This window comes from Marmota flaviventris, chromosome 6 (assembly GCF_047511675.1).
Source record: "Marmota flaviventris isolate mMarFla1 chromosome 6, mMarFla1.hap1, whole genome shotgun sequence".
Taxonomy (NCBI): domain Eukaryota; kingdom Metazoa; phylum Chordata; class Mammalia; order Rodentia; family Sciuridae; genus Marmota; species Marmota flaviventris.
In genome coordinates, this window is record NC_092503.1 from 16,289,559 (window position 1) to 16,317,237 (window position 27,679).

At 41.5% G+C, this 27,679-nt stretch overlaps 1 protein-coding gene across 1 annotated transcript; it reads left to right on the forward strand.

The window, feature by feature from the left end:
- The first annotated feature begins 552 nt into the window (after positions 1-552).
- LOC139706183 (UL16-binding protein 1-like) lies at positions 553-27,669 on the forward strand. Its single transcript, XM_071613870.1, has 6 exons — positions 553-611; positions 24,216-24,337; positions 24,584-24,847; positions 25,075-25,341; positions 25,885-26,012; positions 27,322-27,669. The coding sequence occupies exons 2-5, from the start codon at positions 24,244-24,246 to the stop codon at positions 26,007-26,009; spliced, it is 750 nt and encodes a 249-aa protein (XP_071469971.1). The 5' UTR covers positions 553-611; positions 24,216-24,243; the 3' UTR covers positions 26,010-26,012; positions 27,322-27,669.
- The last annotated feature ends 10 nt before the right edge of the window (positions 27,670-27,679 follow it).

Consider the following 27,679-nt stretch of genomic DNA (forward strand, 5'->3'; position numbering starts at 1 on the left):
AAAGAGGCGAATGAAGAGATTATACAAATGCCCTGCACTTTTGACAAGCTGTTGACTCACAGGGGCTTTCCTAATTTTGTAATTAATTCACCCCTCTCTGATGCCACAGGCCTGAGGCTCAGGCCATGACATGGGACTCTGTATGTAGTTCTTGTGTCTGAACCTCTGAACGGTGATATAAGAGGTGGCAAACCAGGAGCCACTCATCAAGAAACCAGTGGTAGAGCGCCCCTTTTAAAAATTCTTTCTGCAAGCCCGAGCTTGCTGAGAAGGCATTTCCTGCTTGTGGGAACAGTTCCTTAAAAAGTTGCTTTCATTTTTGCTTTTAGAAAGCTTACCTCCAAGTTTTTAGGCTCCAGGGGCACAGAATCTACTCAAAACTCTCCTTGATGGCAGGCTACCTAACAACTGCCTTCAACCACGTTGATTTCAGGCGGGACTTTATTAGGGGTCAGGACTTCTTTGGTGTTTTCAGCATGAAAGGGACGAGGCTGAAGGTGGAAATGCAGATGGTTAATCACCCGGGCCCAAGAAGTCCAGAGAGGAGGCAGGGAAGAGGATGAGGCTGGAGGCTCCAACTTTACCCTTTGCTTTGGGTCCACCTTATCCAGGTAACAGCCAGGGCGGCACTGCGAGTGCCACTGCGGGGCAGGGCGGCTAAAGCCTGCGATAAGAAGGCAGCGGGAGTCGCTGGGGACATGTCCTGCCCTGCGCTGTCACTGGAAGAAGGAATCCAGGCGGGCGGGGTCCAGCACCTGGCCACTGATGGCTCTGCCAGGACAGCAGAGGGAAACGAGGGCGCCGGGCACAGGGGCGGAGGGCCTCGGGCTTTAATGGCCCGGTGCCAGGAGGCAGGTCTGGCAGGGCTCCTGAGCTCCCGACCCTTGGCGGTGCCTCAGGGGCGCTCTTTCTTGGCGTCCTCACTCAGTTCCCGCCTTACTTTGGGCGAAGTGGGCCGGTGAGTTCCGGGATGGAACTTAAGGGGACACCTCCTTCTCCTCCTCAGTCCCCAAACGTCCCCTGCGGGCTCTGTCCCAAGGGTCCACATCTCGGACGACAGGTTCTGTTAGACCAAAGACGCAAAGACCACCTACTCCAATTGAAATCAAATTAAAGCAAGCTTATAACTTCAACTAGCCAGGCTGCCTCTCCCAACCCCAAACCACAGGAACAAAAGACAGCCCTGCAGCTCTCCAGGAGTGCAACTTTATAGCCCAGAAAGTTACACAAAGGGAGGTTTGAGAACTTACAGATAACAAAACTCTGATGAGCATAACACAAAGGCTAGTTTATATTTTTGCTGGCCCCAACATCAGAATTTATGAAGGTCATATTTATGAAGGTCATTAGAGCCTCAGGAGGATCATTATCTGGCCAGGGAAGGCCAAGATTTATGAGATCTCACCAAAGTTTCAGAGAGGGTTGTTATCTGGTCAGGGAAAGTCAGGCATGGGTGAGTCCAGGGGACCGGCAGGCATTGCAAGCAAGTTTAGAAATCGCAGTAATTTATAGTAAAGCCGAATCTTTACTATAAATCTTATATAATCTTAAGAGGGTATTAGGCTGAGTTTATCAGGCTCAATTTACTTTCTTTATCATCCTGACTAGATCATCCTGACTGCCTCTATTTTTCAAACACCTTTTGGGCTATCTCTAGTAGTTCTGACCTGTTCTTCCTTGCAGAGCCATTTATATTTTGAATCTTTTTATGGATGTCTGGGGCTGACTGAGTTACAAAAGCCAGGTTAATCGCCTTCAGGTTTGTCGGGTCCTCAGGGTCTATAGGGGTATATAGACGGTATGCCTCTAGGAGCCATTAGAGAAATGCTGAAGGCAACTGTCTGGGCTTTATTTTACCTCTGCTACTTTAGAAAGATTGGTGGGCTTGCAAGCTGCACTCTTAAGACCCTCTAACAGAGCCTGGTGTATTCTCTGAGTGTTCTCCTACCTTCAGCTGTTCCATGGTCCCAGTCTGGTCTCCTTTTAGGTAAAGCAAGGTCGATCACTTGTGTTTTCTCATCACTTTAAGAGAGCCTATTCCAGGCAGCGCTTTAGCTGCTTCTACCAGGATTCGCTCCCTTTCCTCTGTAGTGAAGAGGGTGGAGAGTCTGTGGCAGTCCTCCCAGGTAGGGAGGTGATTAAAGAAGAAAGAATCCACCAGCGAAATCAGGGAACTAGGATCCCACACTAAATGAGGGATTCTGGTTTTTCCAGTTGTAAAGATCCATCAAGGAAAATGGAACATACATATAGCAACCTTCTGGAACCTGGCAGAGAGGAAGGACAAAGGCAGGAGTTGCCTCTACTTCTGGGATAGAAATAGAAATGGAGCCCACAGGTAGACCAGGGGAAGGAATTGAGTGAGATCTTACATAAGGGTGACCCTGTCAGGTATGGGGAGGAGAAAGAACAGAGGCTGGTTCTTTGGAGAAGGTGGAGTGGAAGAAGTGGTGGAATGAGGTGTTTGTGAAAGTGGTTAAGGGGTGGGGGAGGGAGGCAGTTGGTGGGGCAGGTTCAACTGGCAGCAGGAAGATGAAGAGGAGCTGAAGTGTATGGGGGGGTGGGGGAAGGGAGTCCTCCTGAGCATCCTGTAGAACAGAGTTCTTGGTTAAGAGGCCCAGGGGAGTTTTTCTGGTCACCATCAGGGCTTGTCCTCCCTATCCATTCTGGACCCTACATACCTTCATCCATGGGGGTGGATTAGTTGTCACTTCTGCCCAGGGTAGAATATATCCTATCTGATCTAGGTGACCAGGATTGCCAAGAGTGGCATTGGTTATAGCCCATGCCACCTGGGGATCAAAGGTGCCCTCAGGGGGTCAGCTGACTCCAAAGGTGGGCCATTCTGTCTCATAGAAAGTTCCGAGGCGATTCTTGGTGATGGCGCCACTGAGGTTTCAGAGAGGGTTGTTATCTGGTCAGGGAAAAGCCAGGCATGGGTGAGTTCAAGGCACAGACAGGCATTCCAAGCAAGTTTAAAACATCAGAATATGGCCAGGCCAAATAGAAATCCTAATATTTTACAGAAAACAGAAATGAATCTTTTATGACTTTTGACAAGATGGCTCCTGACCTTAAGAGGGAATTAGGCTGGGTTTATCAAAGAGAAAACAATAGAGTAAAGGAAGGGCTGGAGAGGGAGGAATGAAGGGAGGGGGTAGGGAAGTACTGGATTACAAAATCGACCGGATTGTGCTACTTGCAGGTTTGAATATGACATACATCTCACTATTATGTTAAATTATAATAAACCATTGCAAATATTTTATACAAATTTTTTTTCTCCTTTTTAAATTGCTGCCTTATAATTACACATAACTATACTCTCATTTCCCAAAGACACTTCTGATCCTGGGGTATGTAAAATGTCAACCCAATTCACTGCAACATTTCCTGAGCAAGCTTCAAGTCACAGGAGCATAGCTGGGTGATAGAGTGCTTGCCCAGAATTTACAAGGCCCTGTGTTTGAGCCCAAGGCATGGCTAAAAAAAATTAAATAAAATTTAAAAATAATAGTAGGATTCATTATGACATATTCTTCTCCTACATGCATATGTATAACACAATGTGAAAATTTTCATTTCCTAGTACCTCCCCTTTCCTCCCATCCTCCCACCCCTTGATCCTATTTCTCTACCCTACTGGTCTCCCTTCTATTTTCATATTTTTGTCTTGTTTTGTTCCCTTGGCCTCCATATGAGAAAAAATATATGACCCTTAACTTTCTGGAGTCTGGTTTATTTCACTTAATATGATCCCCTCCAGCTTCATACATTTTTCTGCAAACGATATAATTTTGCTCTTCTTTAGGGCTGAATAAAACTCCATTGTGTGTATATACATTTACTTTACCTATTTGTCGACAGACAACTAGTCTGGATCTATAATTTGGCTATGTCAATTGTGCGGCTATAAATATGGTTATACCTTTATCTCTATAGTATGTTGACTTCAGTTCTTTTGGATAAATACCAAAAAGTGGGATAGCTGGATCATATGGTGGTTTCATTCCTAATTTCCCAAGTAGCTTATTTTTAAAAGTAGTTGTACTGAAGTGGCACCCACTTTCTCCACAGAAAAGCCCTCTTCACCATGGCTGATTTTAGGTTAGCAAAAGAGTCTCTGCAAAAGAGTTCAATGTAGATAAACTTCTTATTTTCATGTTGCCCTGTTTTACTTGGCCACTGACCAGAAAGATATGAACACTCCAGGTGCTGGATACCCCCTTACTAGTTTTTCACAAACGTATCCAGTATAGTAGTTTGTAGAAATGTACAAACAAGGCCTCTGGCCTTAAGCTGGGGCTTCACAGAGATGTCTACATTTTTAAGATAAGTTACAATTGGGCTCCATGGTAACAGCTGGCAGGGGGAGGAAAGAAAGGGGAGAAGAAGCCCTCCCCTTCTCAGGTGTTATCCTTGAGGAGTTAACTTGCCCAGAACAGTGAGAGAAAAAGCTGCTCTAATTTGATTTTAATTGGAGTCAGTGGTCTTTTCTTTGCGTCCTGGTCTAACAAAAGGCAGTATGAAAAGATTGTACTTGGCTTTCCCTAGGGTAGTGCTGATTCACTAAGCCCATGATTGTGCATTTCTATTACAAATTCAGGGAATTTGAAATGACCCCTATTAGCTGGACTAGGGACAGGTCCATTTATTCCTGACTCCATGTGAAACTTCTCAGTACCAGGGGGCCATGGTGATAGATTCAATATGAGCTCAGCTCACATTGTCTACAGGATGCATGTCTGCATATTTTGTTTCTCTATGCACAGAGACCAAAGTGAATGTGTGGATGGCCCTGGGGGGCAGGCTGAAAGGGGACACTGAACTGGCTCTGGTGTTAGAGGTTCTCCCCAGATAGGAGCCTGGCTCTCCTCCTAGGAATGAGTTTAGGCTCTGAAACATGGCCAAGGTCTGGAAACTGAGCAAAAAACCAGACTTTTGGTGGGTATAAACTTTCAGTCTCCTGATCATCCATCCTTGAGTTTTGCTTTACTTCTTGAAATCAGGCAGAATCTGAGTTGCCTGCCAGGTGCTTTGCCATGTGGTTCCCTGTGATCTCTCAGCCCCAGGCTTAGCTCCCTGAGGTTCAGGCCCCTGCCTGGCTTCCTCCTTTCTGACTGTATGCACCATTGCACACATTTTCCTTCTATCTTTTCATGGCCTCCATTTGGGGTCTATCAGTATTTTTCCCCCCTTTACTTTTAGGATCCCAGTTCTGAAACCAGACATTCCACCACAGATCCCAACCTTTAGCAATCATATCAGTGACCTTCTAGACAATGCTGGTGCCCTTGTGAGCAGACTTTTTGTTTTATGTTATTAACTAACACATCAAAAACATAAGAATTATACATATCAAGGGGTTCCATGTGAAGTTTTAATACATGTGTACATTATATACTGTTCAAAGCAGTTTGAACATATATCTCTGTAAATTTCAAAATCCTTTTTTAAAAATTTTTATTAGAGCATTATAGTTATTCATGGTAGCTGGATCATCCCAACACAATCACACATGCATGGAATCTGACCCACTCCTTTTCGGTTCCCTTTCTTCCCCCCACTCTTCACCCAAGTCCTCCTCCAGTGAACCTGCCCAAACTCATCTATTTATCCATTCTTGATTGATGCTTTCCACACACACACATTAAGATGAAGCTCCTTGTGGTATATTTACATATGCACATAACATCATTTTGTTAATGATGATGCATTTCCTACCTTGTCTGTCCTTCCCCCTCCCTATCTCCTTCTACTCCACTGATCTTCCTGTATAGTTATGATATCTGATTCTCCCCGATACCTTCTTTCCCTTATTTCTCTGTAGCTTCCAAATACAAGAGGAAACAAATATTTGACCCTTGAGTCTGGTTTAATTCACTTAGCAGGATATTCTTCACTTTCATGCATTTACTGGAAAATACCATAATTTCATTATTCTTTATGGCTGGGTAAAACTTCATTGTGTCTATATACCACATTTTCTTGATTCATTCATCTCTTGATGGGTATCTGGGCTGATTTCATAATTTGGCTATTGTGAATTGTGCTGCTATAAACATTAAAGTGGTGTGTCACTATAGTATGCTGATTTTAGTTCTTCTAAATAAAGATCAAGAAGTGGGATAGCTGAGTTGTATGGAGGTTCTATTTCTAGTTTTTTGAGGAATCTCTATACTGCTCTTTGGAGTGGTTGTACTAATCTGCAGTCCCAACAACAATGTGTGAGTGTACCTTTCCCTCCACATCCTCACTAGCATTTGTTATTATTATCTGTATTCTTGATAGTTGTCCTTCTGAATGGAATGAGATAAAATCTTGGTGTAGTTTTGCATTTCTCTGATGTATTTCTCTGATGCTAGAGATGTTGAATATTTTACTCAAATATTTGTTGGCCATTTGTGTTTCTTTTTGTGAGAAATATCTGTCTAGTTCTTTTTGCCCATTTATTGATTGAGTTATTTGGGTTTTGGGGTGATAAGTTTTTTGAGGTGTTTATATATTCTGGATGTTAATCTTCTGTCAGAGGAACAGTGGCAAAGGATGTCTTTTATTGTGTAGACTTTCTCTTTATGTTCCTGTGTCCCTTGCTGTGTAGAAGCTTTTTAATTTGAAGGCATCCTACTTACTTGTTCTTGGCTTTATTTTTTGAGCCTTGGGGGTCTTGTTAAGGAAGTCAGGGCCTATACCTCTATGTTGGAATATTGAACCTATGTTTTCTTCTAGCAGTTGCAAGTTTTCTGGTCTAATTCCTAAGTCTTTGATCTTTTTTGTTTGACTTTTGTGCAGGGTGAGAATACAGTTCTAATTCCATTCTTCTACATATGAAAATGCACTTTTCCCTCCACCATTTGTTAAAAGATTGTCTTTTAGCCAGGCATGGTGGCACATGCCTGTAATCTCAGTGGCTCAGAAGGCAGAGGTAGGAGGATTGCAAGTTCAAAGCCAGTCTCAGCAATTTAGCAAGGTGCTGAGCAACTCAATGAGACTCTGTCTCTAATAAAATATAAAATAGGGGTAAGGATGTGGCTCAGTGGTCAAGTGCCCCTGAGTTTAGTCTCTGGTACTCCCCCCACTCCCACCCCCACCAAAATAGGCTGTCTTTTCTCTAACATATCTGTTTGACAACTTTATCAACTCTCAGATGGTGAGCAAGACAATTTTGACGGAGCAATCAATCATTCAAGAAAGCAAAAAGGAAATTTAAAAATTTTTAGAGTCAAATGAAAAGGGAAACACAGAATCTTTGCAACAGTAAAAGCAGATACAAGAAGGAAATTTTTTAAAATATTTCCTTTTGGGGTGTAGTTGGACACAATACCTTTATTTCACTTATTTATTTTTATGTAGTGCTGAGGATCGAATGCAGGGTCTCGCACATGTGAGGCAAGTCCTCTACCCCTGAGCTACAGCCCCAGCCCAAGAAGGAAATTTATACTCATTAGTGCCTACATTAAAAACAGAAAGATCTCAAAAAAAAAAAAAAAAAACCTTAATGATGCATCTCAAGGCTTTAGAAAAACAAATTAACCCCCGTCAGTAGAAGGATAGAAGTAATAATAATCAGAACAGAAATAAATGAAATAGACTAAAAGAACAATACAGAGGATCAATGAAATAATGAATTGGTTTTTTGAAAAGATAAACAAAATTGACAAACTTTAGCCAAACTAACCAAAAGAAAGAAAAGATGTAAATGAAAAAATAAGAGATGAAAAATAGGATATTACAACAGGTACTATTGAAATCCAAGGGCTCATTAGCGATTATTTTGATATGTTATGTAACAATAAATTGGAAAATCTAGAAGAAATGGAAAAACTTCTAGACACCTATGACCTACCAAAACTAATCCAAGGAGATGTTTTTAAAAACAAATTGATCAATGACCATAACAAGACAATGAGAGTAAAGCAGTAACAAAAATTCTTTCAACAAAGAAAATCCCAGGACCAGAGGAATTTGCAACTGAGTTCTTCCACATTTTAAAGACAAATACCAGAGCTCCTTAAAGTATTCCATAAAATAGAAAGGAAGGAATGCTTCCAAACTCATTCCACGAAGCCAGTATTAGCCTGCTACTACAACACGGTAAGGACATAACAAAAAAGAACAGTATAGACTGATATCCTTGATGAAAACAGATACAAAAATTGTCAACGAAATAGTTGTAAATTGAATTCAATGTCACATTAAATGTTAACACACCATGATCAAGTTAGTTTTATTCCAGAGATATAAGATTGGCTCAACATACACAAATCAGTAAATGTAATATACCACATAATAGAATCAAGGATAAAGATCACATGGGCATCTCAACACATACAGGAATATGAGCAAGAAAAGCCTTTGATAAAATTCAAAACCTCTTCATGATAAAAACTCTATGTAAATTAGATATAAAAGAATCATACTTTAACATAAAAATATTACCATGCTACGTATATTTTGGGCCACACATTTTCCACTGGATATTATATTTACTCATGCTAACAAACATATCTCAAAATGATTACATTTAATAGTAGTATAATTTCCCATGTTGTAAGTGGAACATTATTTATTCTACAATGATTCTATGATAAATAATCCCTATAGTTAAACATTTATCATCTCTGATTATTTAATTAAAATTAAGTCATAGCAACATAATTATCAGATTGAATGATTTCAGTTTTTCATACTTCTTCATCTTAACATATTTATATATTTGATGATCAAAACATTTTAAAATGTTCTCCGTGTGCTATAGTTTGGATTCTGAATGTTCCCCAAAGGTCCATGTGTTAAAGCTTAGTCCCTACCATGGAGGAACCTTTAAGAGGTTGGGCCTGATGGGAAGTCTTTAGGTCACTGGGAGTGTGCCCTTGAAAAGGACTGTGGGAGCCTAGCCCTAGCTCCTGTTCTCTTTGCTTCCTGGACATCAGCTTAGTGGTTTGGGCTTGACACATGCTCTCTTTAGTTGTAAATTGAATTCAATGTCACATTAAATGTTACACATACATATCCCTATTTTATTAGGAAATCAATATTTTCCTAACCTGTTTCATGTTTGCTTATTCCCTTACACGAAAAATATACATGAAAAGCCACAGTGGTATAGGAAAAATATACATGAAAAGCCACAGCTCTCACCATGCTGCCTAACCACATGTCAAAAGCCCCAAGGCCACTTGTTCATGGATCAGAACCTCCAAGACTGTCAGCCAAAATAAACCTTTTCTTTTAGTAAGTTGATTATCTCAGACTTTTGTTACTGTGATGGAAAGCTAACACACTATAAATTCCCAACTCTTCCTACATTTACTCTCTTTGATCTCATACTCAAGATTTGAACTTTTATTGGAATATTTGCTATTCTACTAGGAAATTTTTAAACACATATAAACAAATGTGAATATATATTTTTAATTTTATTCTTTATTTTTTTAAGCACTGATAAATATTGTCACATTATCCTTCAGAAAAGTTGTACCAATTTTCAGTCCCACTATCAGTGGATTAGACATCCTTTTTCCAAAGTTTGGTCTTTATTAAAAGTATTTAGTCAATATTCTAATTGATCAAAATGATAAACTTAAGTTATATACATTTTCACAACAATTCTGTATCTGGGAATTTATGCTACAAAATTATATAGAAAAAAATTGATGTTGTTACAAGTATAGCTACTGCAACCATTAAATGTCATGCAGAGTTAAAAAGAAAAATGAATCTTTATGAGTTGGTCTAAGAATATCTTCAAGGTACAAAATTATGGCTATAACCTGGGTTCATCTGAGCATATGTAGTCTTTTTATATGTTTTTAAAGTAAGTGTTTCTACATACACATCCCTATTTTATTAAGGAAATCAACATTTTCATAACCTATTTCATGTTTGCTTATTCCCTTATAGGAAAAATATACATGAAAAGCCACAGTGGTATGAATTAGTCATAAAACTTCCCTAATGTTACAAATAATCAGACTGAGATTGTCAATAGGAACCCAGTGACAGTGATGAGAATTTACTGTAGGGCTGGGGATGTTGCTCAGTGGTGTGACTCCTGTCTAGCATGTACAAGGCCCTGGGTTCAACCTCCAATACTGAAAATAAATAAGTAAATAAATAAATAAATAAAAGGACTATGGTAACTTGTCTGAACCAATTGAAAATCCATGGGTCGAAAAAAGGGTACACATAGAAATATTATCTTCCTGCGAAGGAATCTTTCTGGAAAAGTGTAAAATGTAACTGAGTTATGTCTAGGAATATTTACCTAGGACCTACTTCCAGAGTGAGATTTTGTGATAAAATTTATATACAGACAGATTCATTTTGCCTTTGCTTTTCAGGGATAACTTTTTGTAATATTTAATTTTTGGTTTTTATTTATATAAAATAATGTCATATGCCCAAAGTAAAATTTACAAAACCAAGTGTGTTCAAGGAATTTTAACTTCTATCCCTGTCTCTTCTGCTTTATCTTTTCCTTCCTTTTCCAGACAATGAATTGCCAAAGATTTCCTGGTGAGCTTTCTCTGGGAGTCTGTATGTCCCCATGAAGCTGTCCTTTATCTTTCCTTTCCCATGGAACCTCTTGATCCTCTTTCTCGCTAAGCTGACCTGCAGGGCCATGGTTCACTGTCCTGCCCTGCTTGCTGTCCCCACCACAGTATGCATAACAGCACTAGCTCCTGCTCATCTCTCTATTTACATTATTTTTTCCACCCATCAAGTAGTAACTTTTCTTCAGGAATGAGTTTAATGTCATCTTCTATCATGTTCCCTCAACCTCTCCCAGATGATATGAACCTCTCTTATCTGTACTAAAAGCTCTGGCTACAGAAGAATGACACCAGATGTGGGCAGAAGGTGGTCTCTCTGACTTTCACACTGGGATGATGGGCTGTAAAAAAAGGAGGAATATTTTCTTTGCCTTTGAGTCTCTGGGAGAACTATATACACAAATAGGCATTCAATACAAGTTAAGGAATGATTCAGTAAACTAATAACAAAAAATTTCCCAAATCAGGTACTGGGTTGGTTACTTGGGGTGTGTGTGTGTGTTAAGTTTTTTGTTTTTTGGTACTAGGGATTGAACCCAGAGATGCTTAACAATTGAGCCCTATCCCCAGCCCTTTTTATTTTTTAGTTTGAGACAGGTTTCACTAAGTTGCTCACAGCCTCACTAAGTTGCTGAGGCTGGCTTTGGACATGCAATCCTCCTGCCTCAGGTCCCTGAGCCACTGGGATTACAGGTATGTGCCACCTTGCCTAGCGTGGTGTTATGTTTTTTTTAGATCTTTATATATTCTGGATATTAATCCCCTGTCAGAGGAACAGCTGACGAAGATTTTCTTTCATTGTGTAGGCTCTCTCATCATGCTTTCTATCATTTTCTTTCTGTGCCAGGCTTTTTAATTTGATGGCAGCACATTTATTGACTTTTCATTTTCTTAAGCCTTAGTGGTTTTGTTAAGGAAGTAAGTGCCTGCACTTATATGATAGAGTGTTGACCCATGTATTCTTTTAGCAGTTGCAAGGTTCTGGTCTAATTCCTCAGTCTTTGATCCATTTTGATTTGACTTTCATGCAGGGTGAGAGAAAGGGATCTAATTTCATTCTTCTACATGAGGATATCCAGTTTTCCCTGCATCATTTGCTGAAAAAGGTTGTCTTTTCTCCAACATATATTTTTGTCACCTGTGTCAAAGATCAGATGACTGTATCTAAGTGGATTTGTCTCTGTGTTTTCTAATCTCTTCCATTGGTGTTTGTGTCTATTTTGATGACAATACCATGTAATTTTTGTTACTCTAGCTCCACAGTATAATTGAAATGAAGTATTGTGATGCCTCCTCTATTGCTCTTCTTGCTCAGGGTTTCTTTGGCTATTCTGGGTCTCTTAATCATCTGAATGAATTTTGGAACTACTTCTCTCTAGAGTACTAGTAAAGAATGTCATTGGTATTTTAATAGGAATGATATTAAATCTATATTTTACTTTTGGAGGTATGGCCATTATGACAATATTGATTCTGCCTCTCCAAGAACAAGGGAGGTCTTTCCGTCTTCTGAGGCCTTCTTCAATTTCTTTCTTAAGAGTTCTAAGCTTTTCATTGTAGAGATCTTCATCTCATTGATTAGATTAATTCCCAAGGGTTTGGATGCTTTGGTTTGGTTTGGGTTTTGGTTCTTGGTTTGGGGTTTTGTTTTTGTTTGTTTGTTGAGGTTATTTTAAATAAAGTGATTTTCCTTATCATCTTCTCAGCTGAATCACTGTTGGAGTATAGGAAACTATTATAAATGTGTTCTTATATCCGGCTACTTTGATGATTTCATTTATCATTTCTAGAAAGTCTTCTGGTGAACATTTTTGGGGTCTTCTAGATATAGGATCATGTCATCAGCAAACAGAAATAGTTTGACTTCTTCTTTTCTTATTTGTATCCCTTTAATTTCCTGCCTTTGTCTACTTGCTCTGGGTAGAGTTTCAAAACCTAAATTGAATAGAAGTGGTGAAAGTGGACATCCTTGTAATATTCCTAATTTTAGAGAAAAAGCTTTCAGTTTTTCTCCATTCAGTATGATATTGGCTTTGGGTTTGTTATCAAGTCTTTATAATATTGAGGTATGTTCCTTCTATACCTAGTTTCTCCAGGTTAACATGAAAGGGTTCTGTTTCTTATCAAAGGCCTTTTTTGCATCTATTGAGATGATCACATGATTCTTGTCCTTAATTCTATCTGTGTGGAGTATTACATTTATTTTATTTTATTTTGGGCATGCCAGGGATTGAACATAGGAGCACTCAACCACTGATCCACATCCCCACCCCTTATTTTGTATTATATTTAGAGACAGTTTCTCACTGAGTTGCTTAGTGCCTCCCCAAGGCTGAGGTTGGCATTGAACTTGGGATCCTCCTGTCTCACCTCCCGTGTCACTGAGATTACAAGCATGCATCACCACACCTGGCTAAGAATTGCATTTATTGATTTGCACATGTTGAACAGACCTTACATTCCTGGGATGAATTCCACTTGATCATGGTGTATTATCCTCTTAAAATGTTTTCTTATGTGGTTTGCTAACATTTTATTAAGGATTTTTATATCTATTTTTATATCTATGTTCTTCAGGGAACATCTTCTTTCCTTGATTTATCTTTGTCTGGTTTTGGTATCAGGATTATACTAATTTTGGAGAGTGGATTCGTGAGTATTCCCTCCCTTTCAATTTTGTGAAATAATTTGAGAAAGTCTGGTGTTATTTCTTCTTTAAAGGTATGGGAGAACTCAGCTGAGAATCCATCTTGTCCTGGGGTTTTCTTTGTTGGAAGACTTTTAATTGTCATCTCAATTTTATTACTTGTTATTAGTTTATATAGGTTTTCTATGTCTTCCTGGTTCACTTTGGGTGGTTGTATATGTCTAGAACTTATTCAGTGTGTTCTAGGTTTTCCAATTTATTGGAGTATACATTTTCAAAATAGTTTCTGATGATCCTCTGAATTTCAGAAATGTCTGTGATAACATCTCTTTTTTCATCCTTTTTTTAAAAGGCTTCTCTCTCCTTTTCTTTTGGTGAGTTTGGCTAAGGGTTTATCAATCTGAACCAACCATTTCCTGTACTGATCCTGTATATTTTTTTAATTCTCAATTTCATTATTTTAGGGATTAGTTTGTTCTTCCTTTTCTAAGGCTTAGAAATGGAGCATAAGATTATTTATTTAGGATCTCTCCATTTTTTAAAGATTGCCATTTTGCACTATGAATTTTTCCCTTAGAAGTGCTTTCATACTATCCCAGAGATTTTGATATATTGTATCTCACTTCACACTTGTCTCTAAGAACTTCATGATTTTTTCTCTAATTTCTTCTGTGATCATTATTCATTTCAGAGTATTCAATCTCCAGGTATTTATGTGGTATCTATTCTTTTTTCTTACTATTAAATTCTAGTTTCATTCCATTATAATCCTAAAGGATTCATGCCATTATGACAATTTTTTGGTATTTTAAGATGTACATTGAGACTTAGATTATGGTCTATTTTGGATAAGGTTCCATGAGCTTCTGAGAAGAAGGTAAATTCAGCTGCTTGAGGGTGATATATTCTGTAGATGTCTTTTAGATCCATTTGATTTATACCATTATTTAGGTTGAAGAAATCTTTATTGATTTCACATTTGAATGACATCTCTATTGATGGTAAGGGCATGTTAAAATCACTCAGTATTATTGTATTGGGGTCTATGGGAAATTGAATGTCAATAAGTTATTCTTTTTATGTAATTAACTATATTGGCATTTGGGATTTATACATTACTCTTGTTATATCTTCTTATTGAATTGCTCCATTTATCTATGTAGTGGCATTCTTTGTCCCTTCTAATTAATTGTGCTTGAAATCTGCTTTGCCAGATGTGAATAGCTGCTCCTGCTTGTTTTTGAACTCCATTTGCATGAAACAATTTTTCCATCCTTTTACCCTCAGCTTGCTGATGTCTTTTCCTGTGAGTCTAGTGCAAATAGAAAATAATTAGATCTTAGTTTTAGATCCATTCAACCAATCTATGTCTTTGAATTAGGGAATTGAGACCATTTGCATTCAGTGTTATTATGGACATGTTTGTAGTTTCCTGCCTTTTGCTTTGTTTGCTATATTTAATTCTGTCTTGATCCTCATTTGGTTGTTTTTCTTCTAGTGATCTTCATCTATTGGGGAGTTTTTTTTATTTTGTTTTGTTTTGTTTTGTTTTTTGGCAGAGGGGGAGCGGTGGTTCCTGTGTGTGCAATTTAACTTGGGAGTATTTTTTGTAGTGCTGGCTTGGTGGTCATGACTTCTTTTACTTTAAGATTTTATTTCCCCATTGATTTTGAAAGAAAGCTTTGCTGTATATAAAAATCTTGTCTGGCCATTGTTTTCTTTTAGAACTTGAAATATCTTGATTTTACAGTCTGATTTGAAGTGAACCTTATTGGCTTACCTATAATATTTTTTTCTTTCAGCTTTTAATATTCTTTCCTTATTGTCTATATTAGGTAGTTTGACTATGATGGTATTTGAGAAGTTCTGTGCTGATCTTGACCAAATGGGGTACTATAGGCCTTCTGTATGTAGTTGTCTATCTAATTTCTGATATGGGGAAATTTTTTCTGTTACTATCTCATTGAAAATAAGATACTGTGTATCTCCATGTTGTTTTCTATACCAATTATTCTCAGGCTTACTCTCTTGATGCTATCTCAGAGTTCTTATACATTCTGATCATGATCTTCCATTTTTATTTTATTTTTATTACCAAAAGATATAATTGGTGATATTGATACCTCCAGTTACTGATGATAAACTCTGCTCCCTCAAATGTTGTAGTTTGAACATTAGAGAATGTTGCAAGGGGGCAAAATCACGATGTATGAAGAAATAAAGAATGTCCACATGCTTCTGCCCCTATTCAATGCTTTATTCACTCAAATTATTCAATACAATTTCACTCTATAGGGTCCTAATCAAGAAAATGGCAATCCCTAATGCTAGGCACTGCAATAGACATAATCAGTTCACAGCAAACAATTCTAGATTAATTCTAAGCACTGCAAACACTTAATCATGAAAGGCTTTCCCTCTGCATGCTAAGTTCAAAAGTCTTAAGCCTTAGGCTTTATGTCCAGCAGATTCACACTCACTCAGACCACAGTGATGAGTCCAGAACCAAGGCAGGCTTCTCCTGGTGTGGAGTGGACGACCGGTTGAGGAGAGTAGGTCATAGGGAGAAGTTGCAGCTCTCACCAGGGTCCAGATGAGGTGGTAGAGTTTGAGAATGGTGAGGATCATGCAGAGGATCAGGAAAATGATGACAAGTGATGGGATGTCAGTCCAGGTCCTCATCAGTCTCTCCAGCTCAAATGCATTCTTGTTTGGGCTGGCTGAATCCCTGTTCATTAGCTCTATTATTTATACTAAATCTGGGGGCTTTTGACCCCCCTTTCAATCCTTATCAGCTACCACCCATTTCTCCATGACATCATTTACCCTGGGGTCAGAAACATCTGCTCTGGTGGTCTCCACCCTGATCTTCTCACCTTTCCCATTAATCAGAGAGGACAGTCTGCCAGAGACTTCATGCTGTTTATCAGGGTGAGAGGAAGTAACTTGTCTGAGGGCCATACTGAAGAGTTCTGTTAGATGTGCCTGGTGAGACTGCAGGTTTCAAACTGGAGTTTTTTGAAATGGAGTTGCCTAGGCTCAGGCCTAAGACCATCCTCACAGAGAAGCACGCTGAGGCAAGCATATAAAGCAGGGTTTATTTAAAAAGGGGTACCACAGATGTCTCCCAGAAGGGAGAAGGGGGCCACAGCTGGTATCCCCAGAGGCGAGGTGTTCTGCCCATTTTATATGTCCTAGGCTTCCTTTGTTCTCCTGCTCTCTTCCCCTTATCTTTCTCCTAGTGACTAAGCCCAGGGCGGACCAAAGGTGAGAAACAGATGGGTTGAAGGGCAGGACCATGAAGCCCAGGACACAGTAATTAACAACTTTATGGCTCTTGTAGTGAGGGGCAATTCCTGGGACAGGTTACCTTAGCAACAGGTTGGAAGGTTCTTGATAAGGGTGGAGGAAGGGCTCTGAAGGAATTAACATTTCAGTCCTTCAGGGGACAGTTTCCAACTTGCCAGACTCACTCAAAATTGGCCTCCTGACTCAATTTACCTATCTATGTTGACTGCCTGTCTAATTCTGGTTTCAATATGCTGCTTCTAGGACACCCAAGCCTTGTCATCCAAGAATAATAACAAAGTGGGGCTGTCTTCAAGCCCCAGATAACAGGTGTTTTGTCTTTACAAGTTCACTCCCCCTGGCAGCCCTTTGGAGAGGGAGGAAGGGAGACCTTCTTAGGAGGTTCTAGCTTTATGGGTCCCCTTGGTCTCCAACCCAGCAATGTTCTAACCCATACTGGAGGGGAGGAAGGAGGGAGAGTGCTCCACAGGCAAACCACCCCTACCTCACCACTGGAAAAGCAAACTACCCCAAATCACAAAGAAAGGAGGGTGCTAAATGGCTCAGGTGGGAACTGTTTACAATTGGGATGCTAGCTGGGCCAGAGACCTTGAATCCTTTCATTCTTGCTGAGTCATTGTCTAGCCTCTGGCATGGAATAAATGAATCTCAAATTCTAAATTCTACCTGTGTGCACTCTCCCTGGTCACTGTCTCAGTCTCTGGTGCCTCACTGAGCTCCAGCTTTGGGAAATGGGACAAACAAAAGGACAATAGGCAAGGGGGGATGGTCAGCCCAGAGAAAGGGCAGCAGGAAAAACACTATTTCTTGCTTTGAGGCCAGTCTGCTGGCATTTGGGAGAATGTGTCACTGCATTACTCAAGGGGGAGAGAAAGAGAAGGTTAGAGATGAGAAGGCATAGGTAGGGTGGGCACAGGGAACCCAAACAGGGCAGGAGGCAGGGAGCAGACATCCTCAGGCAGAAGCTGAGGGTGAAGCACAGATGGAGGCCAACTCCTCCCTTGATGATGTCCTCCCTCAGGAGGCCCAGAGTGGTACTGCTGCAGCCTAGCCTCACCTCACCCTCAGTGTTGTGGGAAAGGGGCCCCAGAAGCCTTCCCTTCACTCCTCCCTGCCTCTCCCCACCCCAGGATGGCTGCTACAATTTGTGGTTATGTAACCGAAAGCTCGGTCCCTGTCCCCAATGCCAATCAATGCCAATTTAATAATGGGACACGGTTTGGAAAAAAAAAAAAAAAGGAATAAGAAGTTTTATTGCTTTGCTAGCAAAGGAGAAACACAGGGGACTCCTATCCCAAAGAGTGTGACTCTTTTAAAGGAACTTCAAGGGTTACATTCTAGGTGTCTCTACTAGGGGGAGCAGTGCACCCTGAGAGCTTTAGTATTCACTTGTAAATTTGGTAGCTATTCACTTTCCAGATCTTCAGCAGTCATCTCCTCCCTGTAGTGGGTGAGTTACAGGGCAATCAACTAGGGGAAGAAAAGATTACACCATCTCCCTAAACTTGTTAGAGAGGGGGAGAGGAGAGAAGGGGGAAAAATTTTTTTAAAAAAATAAGCCTTAGAGCAATGACGGCTACTTTCGAAAGATGAACTGTAACTGTTACAGTTACAGCTTTACACATTAAGGGAAAAAAAGTTTGAAAACTATCCCACACCCAGGGGGGAAAAAAAAAAACCCTGCAAGTGGGACTTAGTGGTAGAGCTTTTGCCTAACAGTCGTGAGACACTGGGTTTGATCCCCAGCACCACATAAAAATGAACAAATAAAATAAAGGTATTGTGCCACTTACAAAGTTTAGCCAGAGCAGCGCTTTGCCTATCCCCAGCCTCAGGACAGGAGCCGCCCAGCGGCCCGCCCCCAGAACACCCAGCTGGTAGGAGCCGCGGCCCGGAGATCCGTCCACCTTCTCCGCCCGCCAGGAGGAGGAGCCCCATACCAGGCCGCACGGGGAGCAGGGCTCGGAGCCCTCGAAAGGGACCGGGCGGGACGCGGCAAGTGCTTCCAAGTGGTGGCCGGAGCACGACGGAGTCCAGACGTCCCGCCGACCTGGGGAGGACGCAGAGCCCCGCGAGCGAGTCCCAGGCAAGAAGCAAGGCTGGAGGGCGGGGAAGATGGAGAGAGGCAGGGGGACGCTGGCCGCGCTGCTCTCCCTCCCTGGCCCACCCGGAGAGAAGCGGGGACCCGCAGGGAGAGCGGGCCAGAGCGGAGGGCGCGGGCCTGGGGAGCGACAGCCGTCGGGACGCGTGGGAGAGTTGGGGGGGCAGTGAGGGAGAGGCCGAGTGGGGAGACCCGGCGGGGGGCCGTGGAGCTGGCGGCGGGGAGAGCGGGCCAGAGCGGAGGGAGCGGGCGAGAGGTGGGGGGAGAGGGCGGCCCGGGGCGGGGGCGGCCGGAGAGAGGGTGCAGGGAAGGGGTCTGGAGAGCAGGAGGGCTGGCTGCTGGGGGGTGAAGGGCGGGGGCCGCGGGACCGGTGGCTTCCTTGCTGATGCCCGAGACAATTACTGCGGGGATGGGGGCGAGTGGCAGAGGACCTAACCCAGCAGGAAAAAGTCCGTCACTGTCCAGGAGCTGGGAGCGCTGCCTGCAGCGGATGCTGTGCCGGCGCCCGGCCTAAGGGGGGCGTCCAGGGCTGGGAGACACGTGAGGGAAAGGAAAGCGGCGGGAAGAGCCGCACAGCCCAGCGCCCGGGACCTTGCCGCGGGACCTTGGTTTGGATTCTTCATTGGTACCGGGTAGTCAGCTGACTTACTCTGTCTTCACGGCCTGACGTTCTATCCTCAAAGCTGGAAGCGCTGCTTTCTAGGCAGTCTAACGTGTTGGTGCTGTCCCCCGGGAGCTTTTAATTCGATTCTTTGTCTCATTCATTTACAGCTATTCTCATTGGTTTCTTTTCAATATCGCTGTTTCTTTATTGACATGGTTTTTCGTCTGCATTTATTCTCTTATTCAGTTGTTATATCTTCTTTTAGATCATTGGACATTTTAATAATTAGTTTTTCATTATCTTTATCTGTGATTTTTATCTACTTCCATAACTGTGGGATCCTTTGTTGGAGCATTGTGGGGGGGGGGGGGGCGTGCCTGTTTCCTCATGTTTTCTGAGATCTCGGACTTTCACTTCAAATGAGATGGATTTTCTTTCCTCTTTTTTTTTTTTTTTTACATGTGTCCCTTTGTCTGTAGTTATCCTTTTTGTTGGTATCATTCTCTGTTTCTGATACGAGTAGATGTCCAGGAGTGGAACCTGAGCCCCTCCTTAGGGCTTGGTTGTTAGTTTAAGGTTTTGGTTTTAATATAGTAGATGAACACAATACCTTTATTTTATTTTTATGTGGTGTTAAGGATGAAACCCAGTGCCTCATACTTGACAGGCAAATGCTCTACCACTGAGCCACAACCCCAGCCCTCTTCTAGCTTCTTGAGTTAAACAAAAAACAGTTTTCTACAGTCACTCTACTGTGCTGGAGCACACCAGAAATTATCACTGTTATCTAATTGCAAATTAATTCCCATCTATCAACATCTCCTATCCCTTTTTCTGTACACACCATCTGATTTCAAATACTGAGATGAACTTTTTTTGGATTCCACATGCAAGTGAGATCATATGATACTTGTCTTTCTGGCTTACTTCTCTTAACATGATGATCTCCATTTCCATCAATGGTGTTGCAGATGACAGGATTTTGTCCTTTATATGGATGAATAGTATTCCAGTTTGTATTATGTATCATATTGTCTTTAAATCTGTTAATCACTTGATTGACACCTAGGTTGTTTATGTTTCTTGGCCTTTTTGAATAGTGTTACATTGAACATGGGAGTGCAGATGACTTTGAAAGACTGTATTTATTTACTTTGGCTATTACTCAGTAGAGGAATTCCTAGATCGTATGCTAGTTCAATTTTTAAATTTTTAAGGACCTCATACTGTTTTTCCTAGTGGCCCTATTATTACCACCTATAATTAATAATTAGAAAACACCTATCATTGTGTTCATTCAGCAAAGACTCTAAGAACAGAAAACTGAGAAAGTAAGAAGTGGGTTTATTGCAAAAGTGAGAGAGATATAGAGAGGACTTCTCTGAGAAAAGGGGCCTCAGAGCTGGGAATCCAGTGGGAGTTTTGGCCTGTTCTTTTGATGGTCTCTGGAATTCCTCCTTTTCTGATCTCCTCCCCTGTCTACACACTCCTAAATATTATTTATTGGTGCCCCCTCTGTCCATGCATCTATTTTAGTTTTCCTTTTGGATCTCTTGCTTGGGAGTGCTAATATGGAAGTGCTAATATGGAAGTGTCTGTCTGATTGGGTCCCCCACTTGTGTCCACCAGCACTTAGGTCAAGCAGGAAGTTGACCTCATCAGAAGACCCTCCCCATGCTCCTTTGTTTGGGCCCTGCCCAACCTCCTCACTTGCCATCTTGCCCTGGTTGCCTATGCCCCCCTACCTCTCCCCCACTATGCATCTACATCCCGCTAACAATATACAGGATTCTCTTGCAGGCACTTTTTGTTTGTTTGTTTGTTTTATTGTTAACAGTCATTCTTACTGGAGTGAGATGATGTCACCTTGTGGTTGTGATGTGCATTTCAAAGATGACTGGTGATACTGAGCACAGTTTTGTGTGCCTATGGGCCATTTACTTATCACTATTGAGAAATGTCTTCAGATTTTTTTCTCCATTTTGCAATCAGGCTATTTGTTTTCTAATTATTAAGTTCTTTGAGTTCCATATATAACCTCTTACCTGATATACAACATGCAAATATTTTCTGACATTCTGTAGGTTGTCTCTTCACTCCCAAAATTGTTGCCTTTGATGTGCAGAGGATTTTTTAGTTTGATTCATCTTGTTTATCTGTTTTTGCTTTTGTTTTCTCTACTTTTAGGGTCTTGTCTAAAAAATCTTTTCCCATTACAATATCCTTAAAATGTTTAAAAATAAAATTTTATTTATTTTTTTTTAATATTTATTTTTCAGTTTTTGGTGGACACAACATCTTTATTTTATGTTTTTTTATGTGGTGCTGAGGATCGAACCCAGCGCCCCGCGCGTGCCAGGCAAGCGCGTTACCACTTGAGCCACATCCCCAGCCCTTTTTTTTATTTTTATTTTATTATTTTTTTCAATTAATCCCTGGTTCTCCTGCATGGTAAGCAAGCATTTTACCACTGCGCTACACCCCCAGCCCATTTAATCCACTTTGAGTTGATTGTTTCTGAGTGAAGAGCCACAGGGGTCTAGTTTCATTCTTTTTCCTGTGGATTCCCTGTTTTCCCAACACCATGTATAGAAAAAAATGTCTTTTTTTTTTTTTTTTAAGAGAGAGAGAGAATTTTTTTTTTTTTTTAAGATGGACACAACACAATGCCTTTATTTTTTTTTTTATGTGGTGTTGAGAATCGAACCCGGGTCCCTCCCGTGCTAGGCGAGCGCTTTACCGCTGAGCCACAATCCCAGCCCCAAAACTGTCCTTTTTCTACTGTACATTCTTACACCTTTTTCAAAAATAGGCTGCTGTAGGTGTGTGGGTCGAATTCTATGCTCTCTGTTCTGTTCCATGGTCCATGCTTCTGTTTGTAAGTCAGCACCATGCTGTTCTGATTACTCCAGCTTTGTCCTGTATTTTGAAGTCAGGTCATGGAACTCCTCTTGCTTGGTTCTTTTCATGCAGGATGACTGTGACTCTTCAGGAGCTCTGTGGTTCCATAGAAATTTTAGGATTGTCTTTTCTAGTTCTGTGAAGAATGCTCTTGGTGTTTTGGTAGGGATTACATTGAATCTGCTGATCTTGTTGGGTAGAATAGACATTTGAACAATATTGGTTATCTTTTTATTTGTGTGTGTGTGTGTGTGTGTGTGATTTTCAATTTCTTTCCTCATTGCTTTATAGTTTTCATTTTAGAGATCTTTTACCTCTTTATTTTAATTTGTTCCAAGGTTTTATATTTTTTGCAGTTATCGTAAGTAGTATTGTTTGCTTGATTTCTATTTCAGATGATTGCTATTTGTATATAACAACTCTAATAATTTTATTTTTTTTGTATCTTGCAATTTTGTTAAATTCATCTATTACCACTACTAGTTTTGGGTGAAGTCCTTGGAGTTTTCTATATGTAACATCAGCTCATCTGCAAACAGTGAGAATTTTATTCCTTTTTTCCCAGTTTGGATGCCCTTCATTTTTTCTCTTGCCTGATTGCTCTAGCAAGCACTCCCAGAATTCCATTGATTAAAAGTGGTAAAATGGGCATCATTCTTCTGTTTCAGATCTGAGAGAAAAAACTTTCAGTGTTTATCCATTTGATATGATGCTTGCTGATGGCTTATTTCACACACCTTTTATCATGTTGAGATATATTCCTTCTATACCTAGTTGTTCAGCATTTTCATCATGAAGAGATGTTGATTTTATCAAATGCCTTTTCTACATCTATTATATTGGTTTTGCCCTTCATTCTGTTAATGTGGGATATTACATTTATTGATTAGATAGTGTTGAACCATTATTGCATCCCTGAGATGCATTCCACTTGGTCATGTTGAATAATCTTTCCAGTGGGCAATTAATTTAGTTTGCTAGTATTTTGTTCAGGATTTTTGTATCTTTATTCATCAAAAATATTAGCTGTGGGGGCTGGGGCTGGGGCTCAGCAGTAGCACACTTGCCTGGCATGTGTGAGGCACTGGGTTCGATTCTCAGCACCACATATAAATAAATAAATAAAATAAAGTTTTATCAACAATTAAAAAAATATTTTTAAAAAATAGCTGTGGATTAGTTTTTGCGTGTGTTTTCAGGTTTTGGTATCATGGAATTGCTGGCTTTATCAAATGTATTTGGAAGAATTTCTTTCTCTTCTATTTTTGGGAATTACTTAAGGAGAACTAGAAACTGTTCTTCAAATATTTGGTAGAACTTAGCAGTAAAGCTCTCTTGTATTGGAATTTTCTTTCCTGGAAGACTATTATTACTGATTCAATCTTGTTACTTATTATAGGTCCGCTCAGTTTTTTATTTATTCATGATTCAACCTGGGTAAGATATATATGTGTAAGTGTTAAGGAATTTTTCCATTTATTCTAGGTGACCAAATTTTTGCAAATAATAACAAACATGGGTATCTTTGTTCCTAATAATCTCAAATGATCCTTTGTACTTTTGTGGTGTCAGTTGCAATCTCTCCCTTTTCTTGTCTGAATTTGAGTCTTCTCTCTACTTTTCCTAGTTGTCTAGCTACTGACTTTTCACCTGTGTTTAGTTCTTTGAAAAACCAGCTCCTTATTTCATTACTCTCTTGTGCTTCTTTTTAGTCTCTGATTCATTTATTTGTGCTCTGCTCTGAACTTATTATTTCTTCCTTTCCACTAATTTTGGTTCAGGTTTGGATACCAGATATTTTTAATACACTTGATAAACAAGAGTCTCCCAGGCTTTCTTAAAAATCACAGTGGACTGGTCATTTTTCTGGCTTTTCTAGTATATCTAACCTGGCATATACAATTTTCTGAGCCACAAAGCACATACTTCTGATTCCTTCCTTTACTACCTTTCTTCAAACTATGGATTTTTCATTTCATTCAGATTACAATATCACTTTCCAACCTAAAAAAAGGCAATCTCCTGGGACAGTAGTGCCATCTCCTAACAGTCAAGCTAAAAGCTATGAACCATAATTATGAACTCTTTCTCATGCAGCTGTGATCCCATCCTCACTGCACCCACCATGACTCAGCATGCACAGTCCCTTCTCCTGCATCTGATCGTCCTCTGCCAGGCAGGCCCTTCCCTCACAGCAGGCCTGGCACCGCCATTGCAAGGTGATGTGCTGCTGGGTGTAGGCATTGTTCAAAGGGCAGAGGGGAAGTGGGCCATGTCCTGGGACATGAGGTTGCTGTCCCCTCCTCTTCAAAGGAGGGGAACATGCCCACCTAAACAGGTGGAGCAGACAGCTTGGGAAGGGTCATTCTTGCTCTGCCAGCTCAGCCCTTCAGAGGGATGGGGAGAGGGTGCCTAAAGGGTCCTTTCTCACCAGCCCAACCCTTATTCGCCCTTTTCCTTCACAGGCACTCACTCCCTTTGCTATGACTTCACCATCAATCCTAAGGCAGCACCTGGACAGCAATGGTGTACAGTCCAAGCCCAGGTGGACCAGAAGAATTTTCTCTCCTTTGACTGTGGCATGGACAAGGTCAAATCCTTGAGTGCCCTGGGAGGGAAAGTGAATGCCACAATCAACTGGGAAGAGCAGAAAACCTTACTGAGAGATATTGGGAATACGCTAAAACAGAAACTGGCTGACATTAAAGCAGAAAATGACATGGCCAGAGGTATGTAAGGATGGTCCAATGGCACAAGAGAGCTGATATTGGGTTGAAGGAAATTGATTGTGTGCATGTAAAAAAAAAAAAAAAGAGTTAGATGTTGGTCCCTCTAAAAGCCCAGACATAACTGTTTTGGAGGACAGAACACAGCCAGATTTGAAGGAAAACAGGGAAGGTGGTACTGGGTTGGACAAAGGATTTGTTAAGAAAAGAGGCTGATTTCTTTCTGATAGGGGCAGGTCTGAACACCCTGGAGGGCAGGATGTGTTGTCAGCATAAATCCAACAGCTCTTGGCAGTTTGGCTTCAATGGACGGATGTGGCTCCTTTTTGACTCAGACAACAGAAAGTGGAGAGAGATACGTCCTGGGTCCAGCTGGATGAAAAAAATGTGGGAAGATGACAAGGAGGTGACCGAGTTCTTACATAGGTCCTCGATAGGTGACTGTAGAACCTGGATTCAGAACTTGAAGGAATGGGAGGCAGAGTTGGAGCCAACAGGTAACTGGCAGGAGGGGGAAGAAGTGGGATTCACATGAGATGCTGCTACGTGTGTGTGTGTGTGTGTGTGTGTGTGTGTGTGTGTGTACACTCCATCAAGCATGAATCAGACCTGGGTTAACATTCATAGGTATAGTCTATCCATATTTTTCCCTTCTCACCTCCTAATGCCTCTTTTTCAGTGCACATTCTTTTGGTCTGACATTTGCTCATCTCTTTTTGGAAATTCCTCTAAATCACTTCACATGTCAGCTCCTGAGACCCTTCTCCACCACCATCCTCATGGGTCTCCTCATATTCTGCCACCAGGAAGGATGAGTTGCATGATCACCCAGGCTTCTCCCATTAGCTATATGAGCCCCTTAAAGACATGACCCTTTTCCTGTCTCCCTCACTTCTCAGGACCTGTCACAGCAGCTGCCACATAGCAGAGATCTAGGAACTATCTGCCTTCCTGAATGACTTGGGGCAGCAGGATCTAAGCAGATATGTCCTCATATTTTGGTCTGAAGAAGGGCTAACACTCTTGTGTTTCCATTTCAGGACCTTCAACCACCACCCCAGACACAGTCATTGAGAAGTCCTCAGCCAGTACCTTTAATCACTGGAATTCAGTACCTTTAATCACTAGAATCCTCATCATAGGATGCATCATAATTTTTTTCTGACAGGTATTGTAGGCAGATTGAAGAGAGGGGTGGGGGAGATGGGGGAGCAATGAGGACAGGAAAGTGAATTCCCAAGATCCTAGTCTGTACCTTGACTGGTCCTTCCCATTCTGAGGTGAGACAGAAGAATCAGGCCTCCAGTCACTGGAAGCAATAGCTTGACCATGCTCAGCCCTGAGTTCTGAGAAATCCTCCCTGTCAGGGCCCATGGGAAAGAGGAGGGGCCATACCAAGGCAGCCTGTGGATTCTAAAGGGTTTTAGCTGATGCAGGTCTGATTCAGACCAGATTTCTGTAAGAGAGGGACACAGTGGGGCATTGTGTGGAAATAACAGGAACACAGGAAGGAAATACCCAATCCTGGAAGATGGCAGCATGGTAGCTCCATTCAATGTGTACAGAGAAAGGGACTTCATACCCACAAAGAAGAGGGTCCTGGGGCCTCGGTCCTGGCTCAGTGGTAGAGTGCTTGCTTAGCATGTATTAGGCACTGAGTTTAAACTTAAAATAAAGGTATTATGTTCATATATAAAAGAGAGGGAGAGAGAGGGTCCTATGGCTAATGCCAGGGTAAGGCGCAGGGAAGGCCTTTCCCAGCCCAACCTGGAAGGCTGGAGTTCAGGGCTGCATTCCACAGGAGGCTCATTTCCAGAAGCTGAATTGAAAACAGAGTGGAGTCTGTTCAGGATGAAGGCAGAGGATGCCAGCTCTCTGGGGACTCCTAGAACCCCAGGCTTGACCCTTGGGCTGTGGCCCGGGAACCCAGCCTCCTGCAGACTCCAGATCCTGAGCCAGCTCAGCAGCCTCTGCCTTGAGCAGAGCCTCTACAGAGACTGGTGGGGCTGAGCATCTGCTGGAGTCTGATGCTCCAGCTGACTTAACCAGAGTGGAGGGAGTAGGCAGGGCCAGTCACTTTTAGAGCTGTGCTGCTCCCAGGTAAGGAGAGGTTGAGGGAGAAGGGGGAAGAAAGATGTCGTCTGCAACCCCACCCAAAGTCTGGGAACTAGGTTCCACACCCCTCTCTTTGGACAGGACTCTCGGCATCCCCAGGTCCTATGGACCCTCCTATCGGGGAGAGAAGCAGACTTCCAGTCAGGGAGCAGATCCAGTCATTAGCTTCAGTCCTGAGACCAAAGCCTATAGCAGGGCAGGAACTGATTCTGGCCTGTGGGAAAGAAGGGAGGTGGTTGATAGAGGCTGTTGGATCCTTGGGTAATGGATGGAGGGAAATACATGACCCAAGGCGAGCACCCAGAAGAATTGAGATAGAATTTCTTCAGAGAGTTGAAGTAACACCTGTTTCTTTTCTAAAGGTGCTCCCAAGAAGCTTCTGAAATGTGATTTAAATAACTGGCCTTACCGGTTAAATAACTGGCCTTACCGGTCTTCTGCCAGTCTACTCCCTGCTATTCCTCCATAGAGCAGATGAAGATTGAAGTACAAATCCAGAGGCCTGCAGCACATCATCACATATTCTAACTTAGCCTACAGCTCTCCTGTTCATATCCAGCATGGGTGAGGTACCCATGGGAGGAATGGGCTGGCTGTGAAATAAAAACTGTGAAGGTAATCTATCAAGAAATAAAGACAAAATGGCAAGAATCATGTATTTTCAAAGCAGGGCATGACCTGTTGAGCCGATCATAGGGGCCTGACTTCTAACAAAGAAAA

Coding starts and splice junctions, on each gene's coding strand:
- LOC139706183 (XM_071613870.1), top strand. CDS start 24,244: ATGACTCAGCATGCACAGTCCCTTCTCCTGCATCTGATCGTCCTCTGC. Junction 24,338..24,583: donor CCTGGCACCGCCATTGCAAG/GTGATGTGCTGC, acceptor TTTCCTTCACAG/GCACTCACTCCCTTTGCTAT. Junction 25,342..25,884: donor GGCAGAGTTGGAGCCAACAG/GTAACTGGCAGG, acceptor TTTCCATTTCAG/GACCTTCAACCACCACCCCA.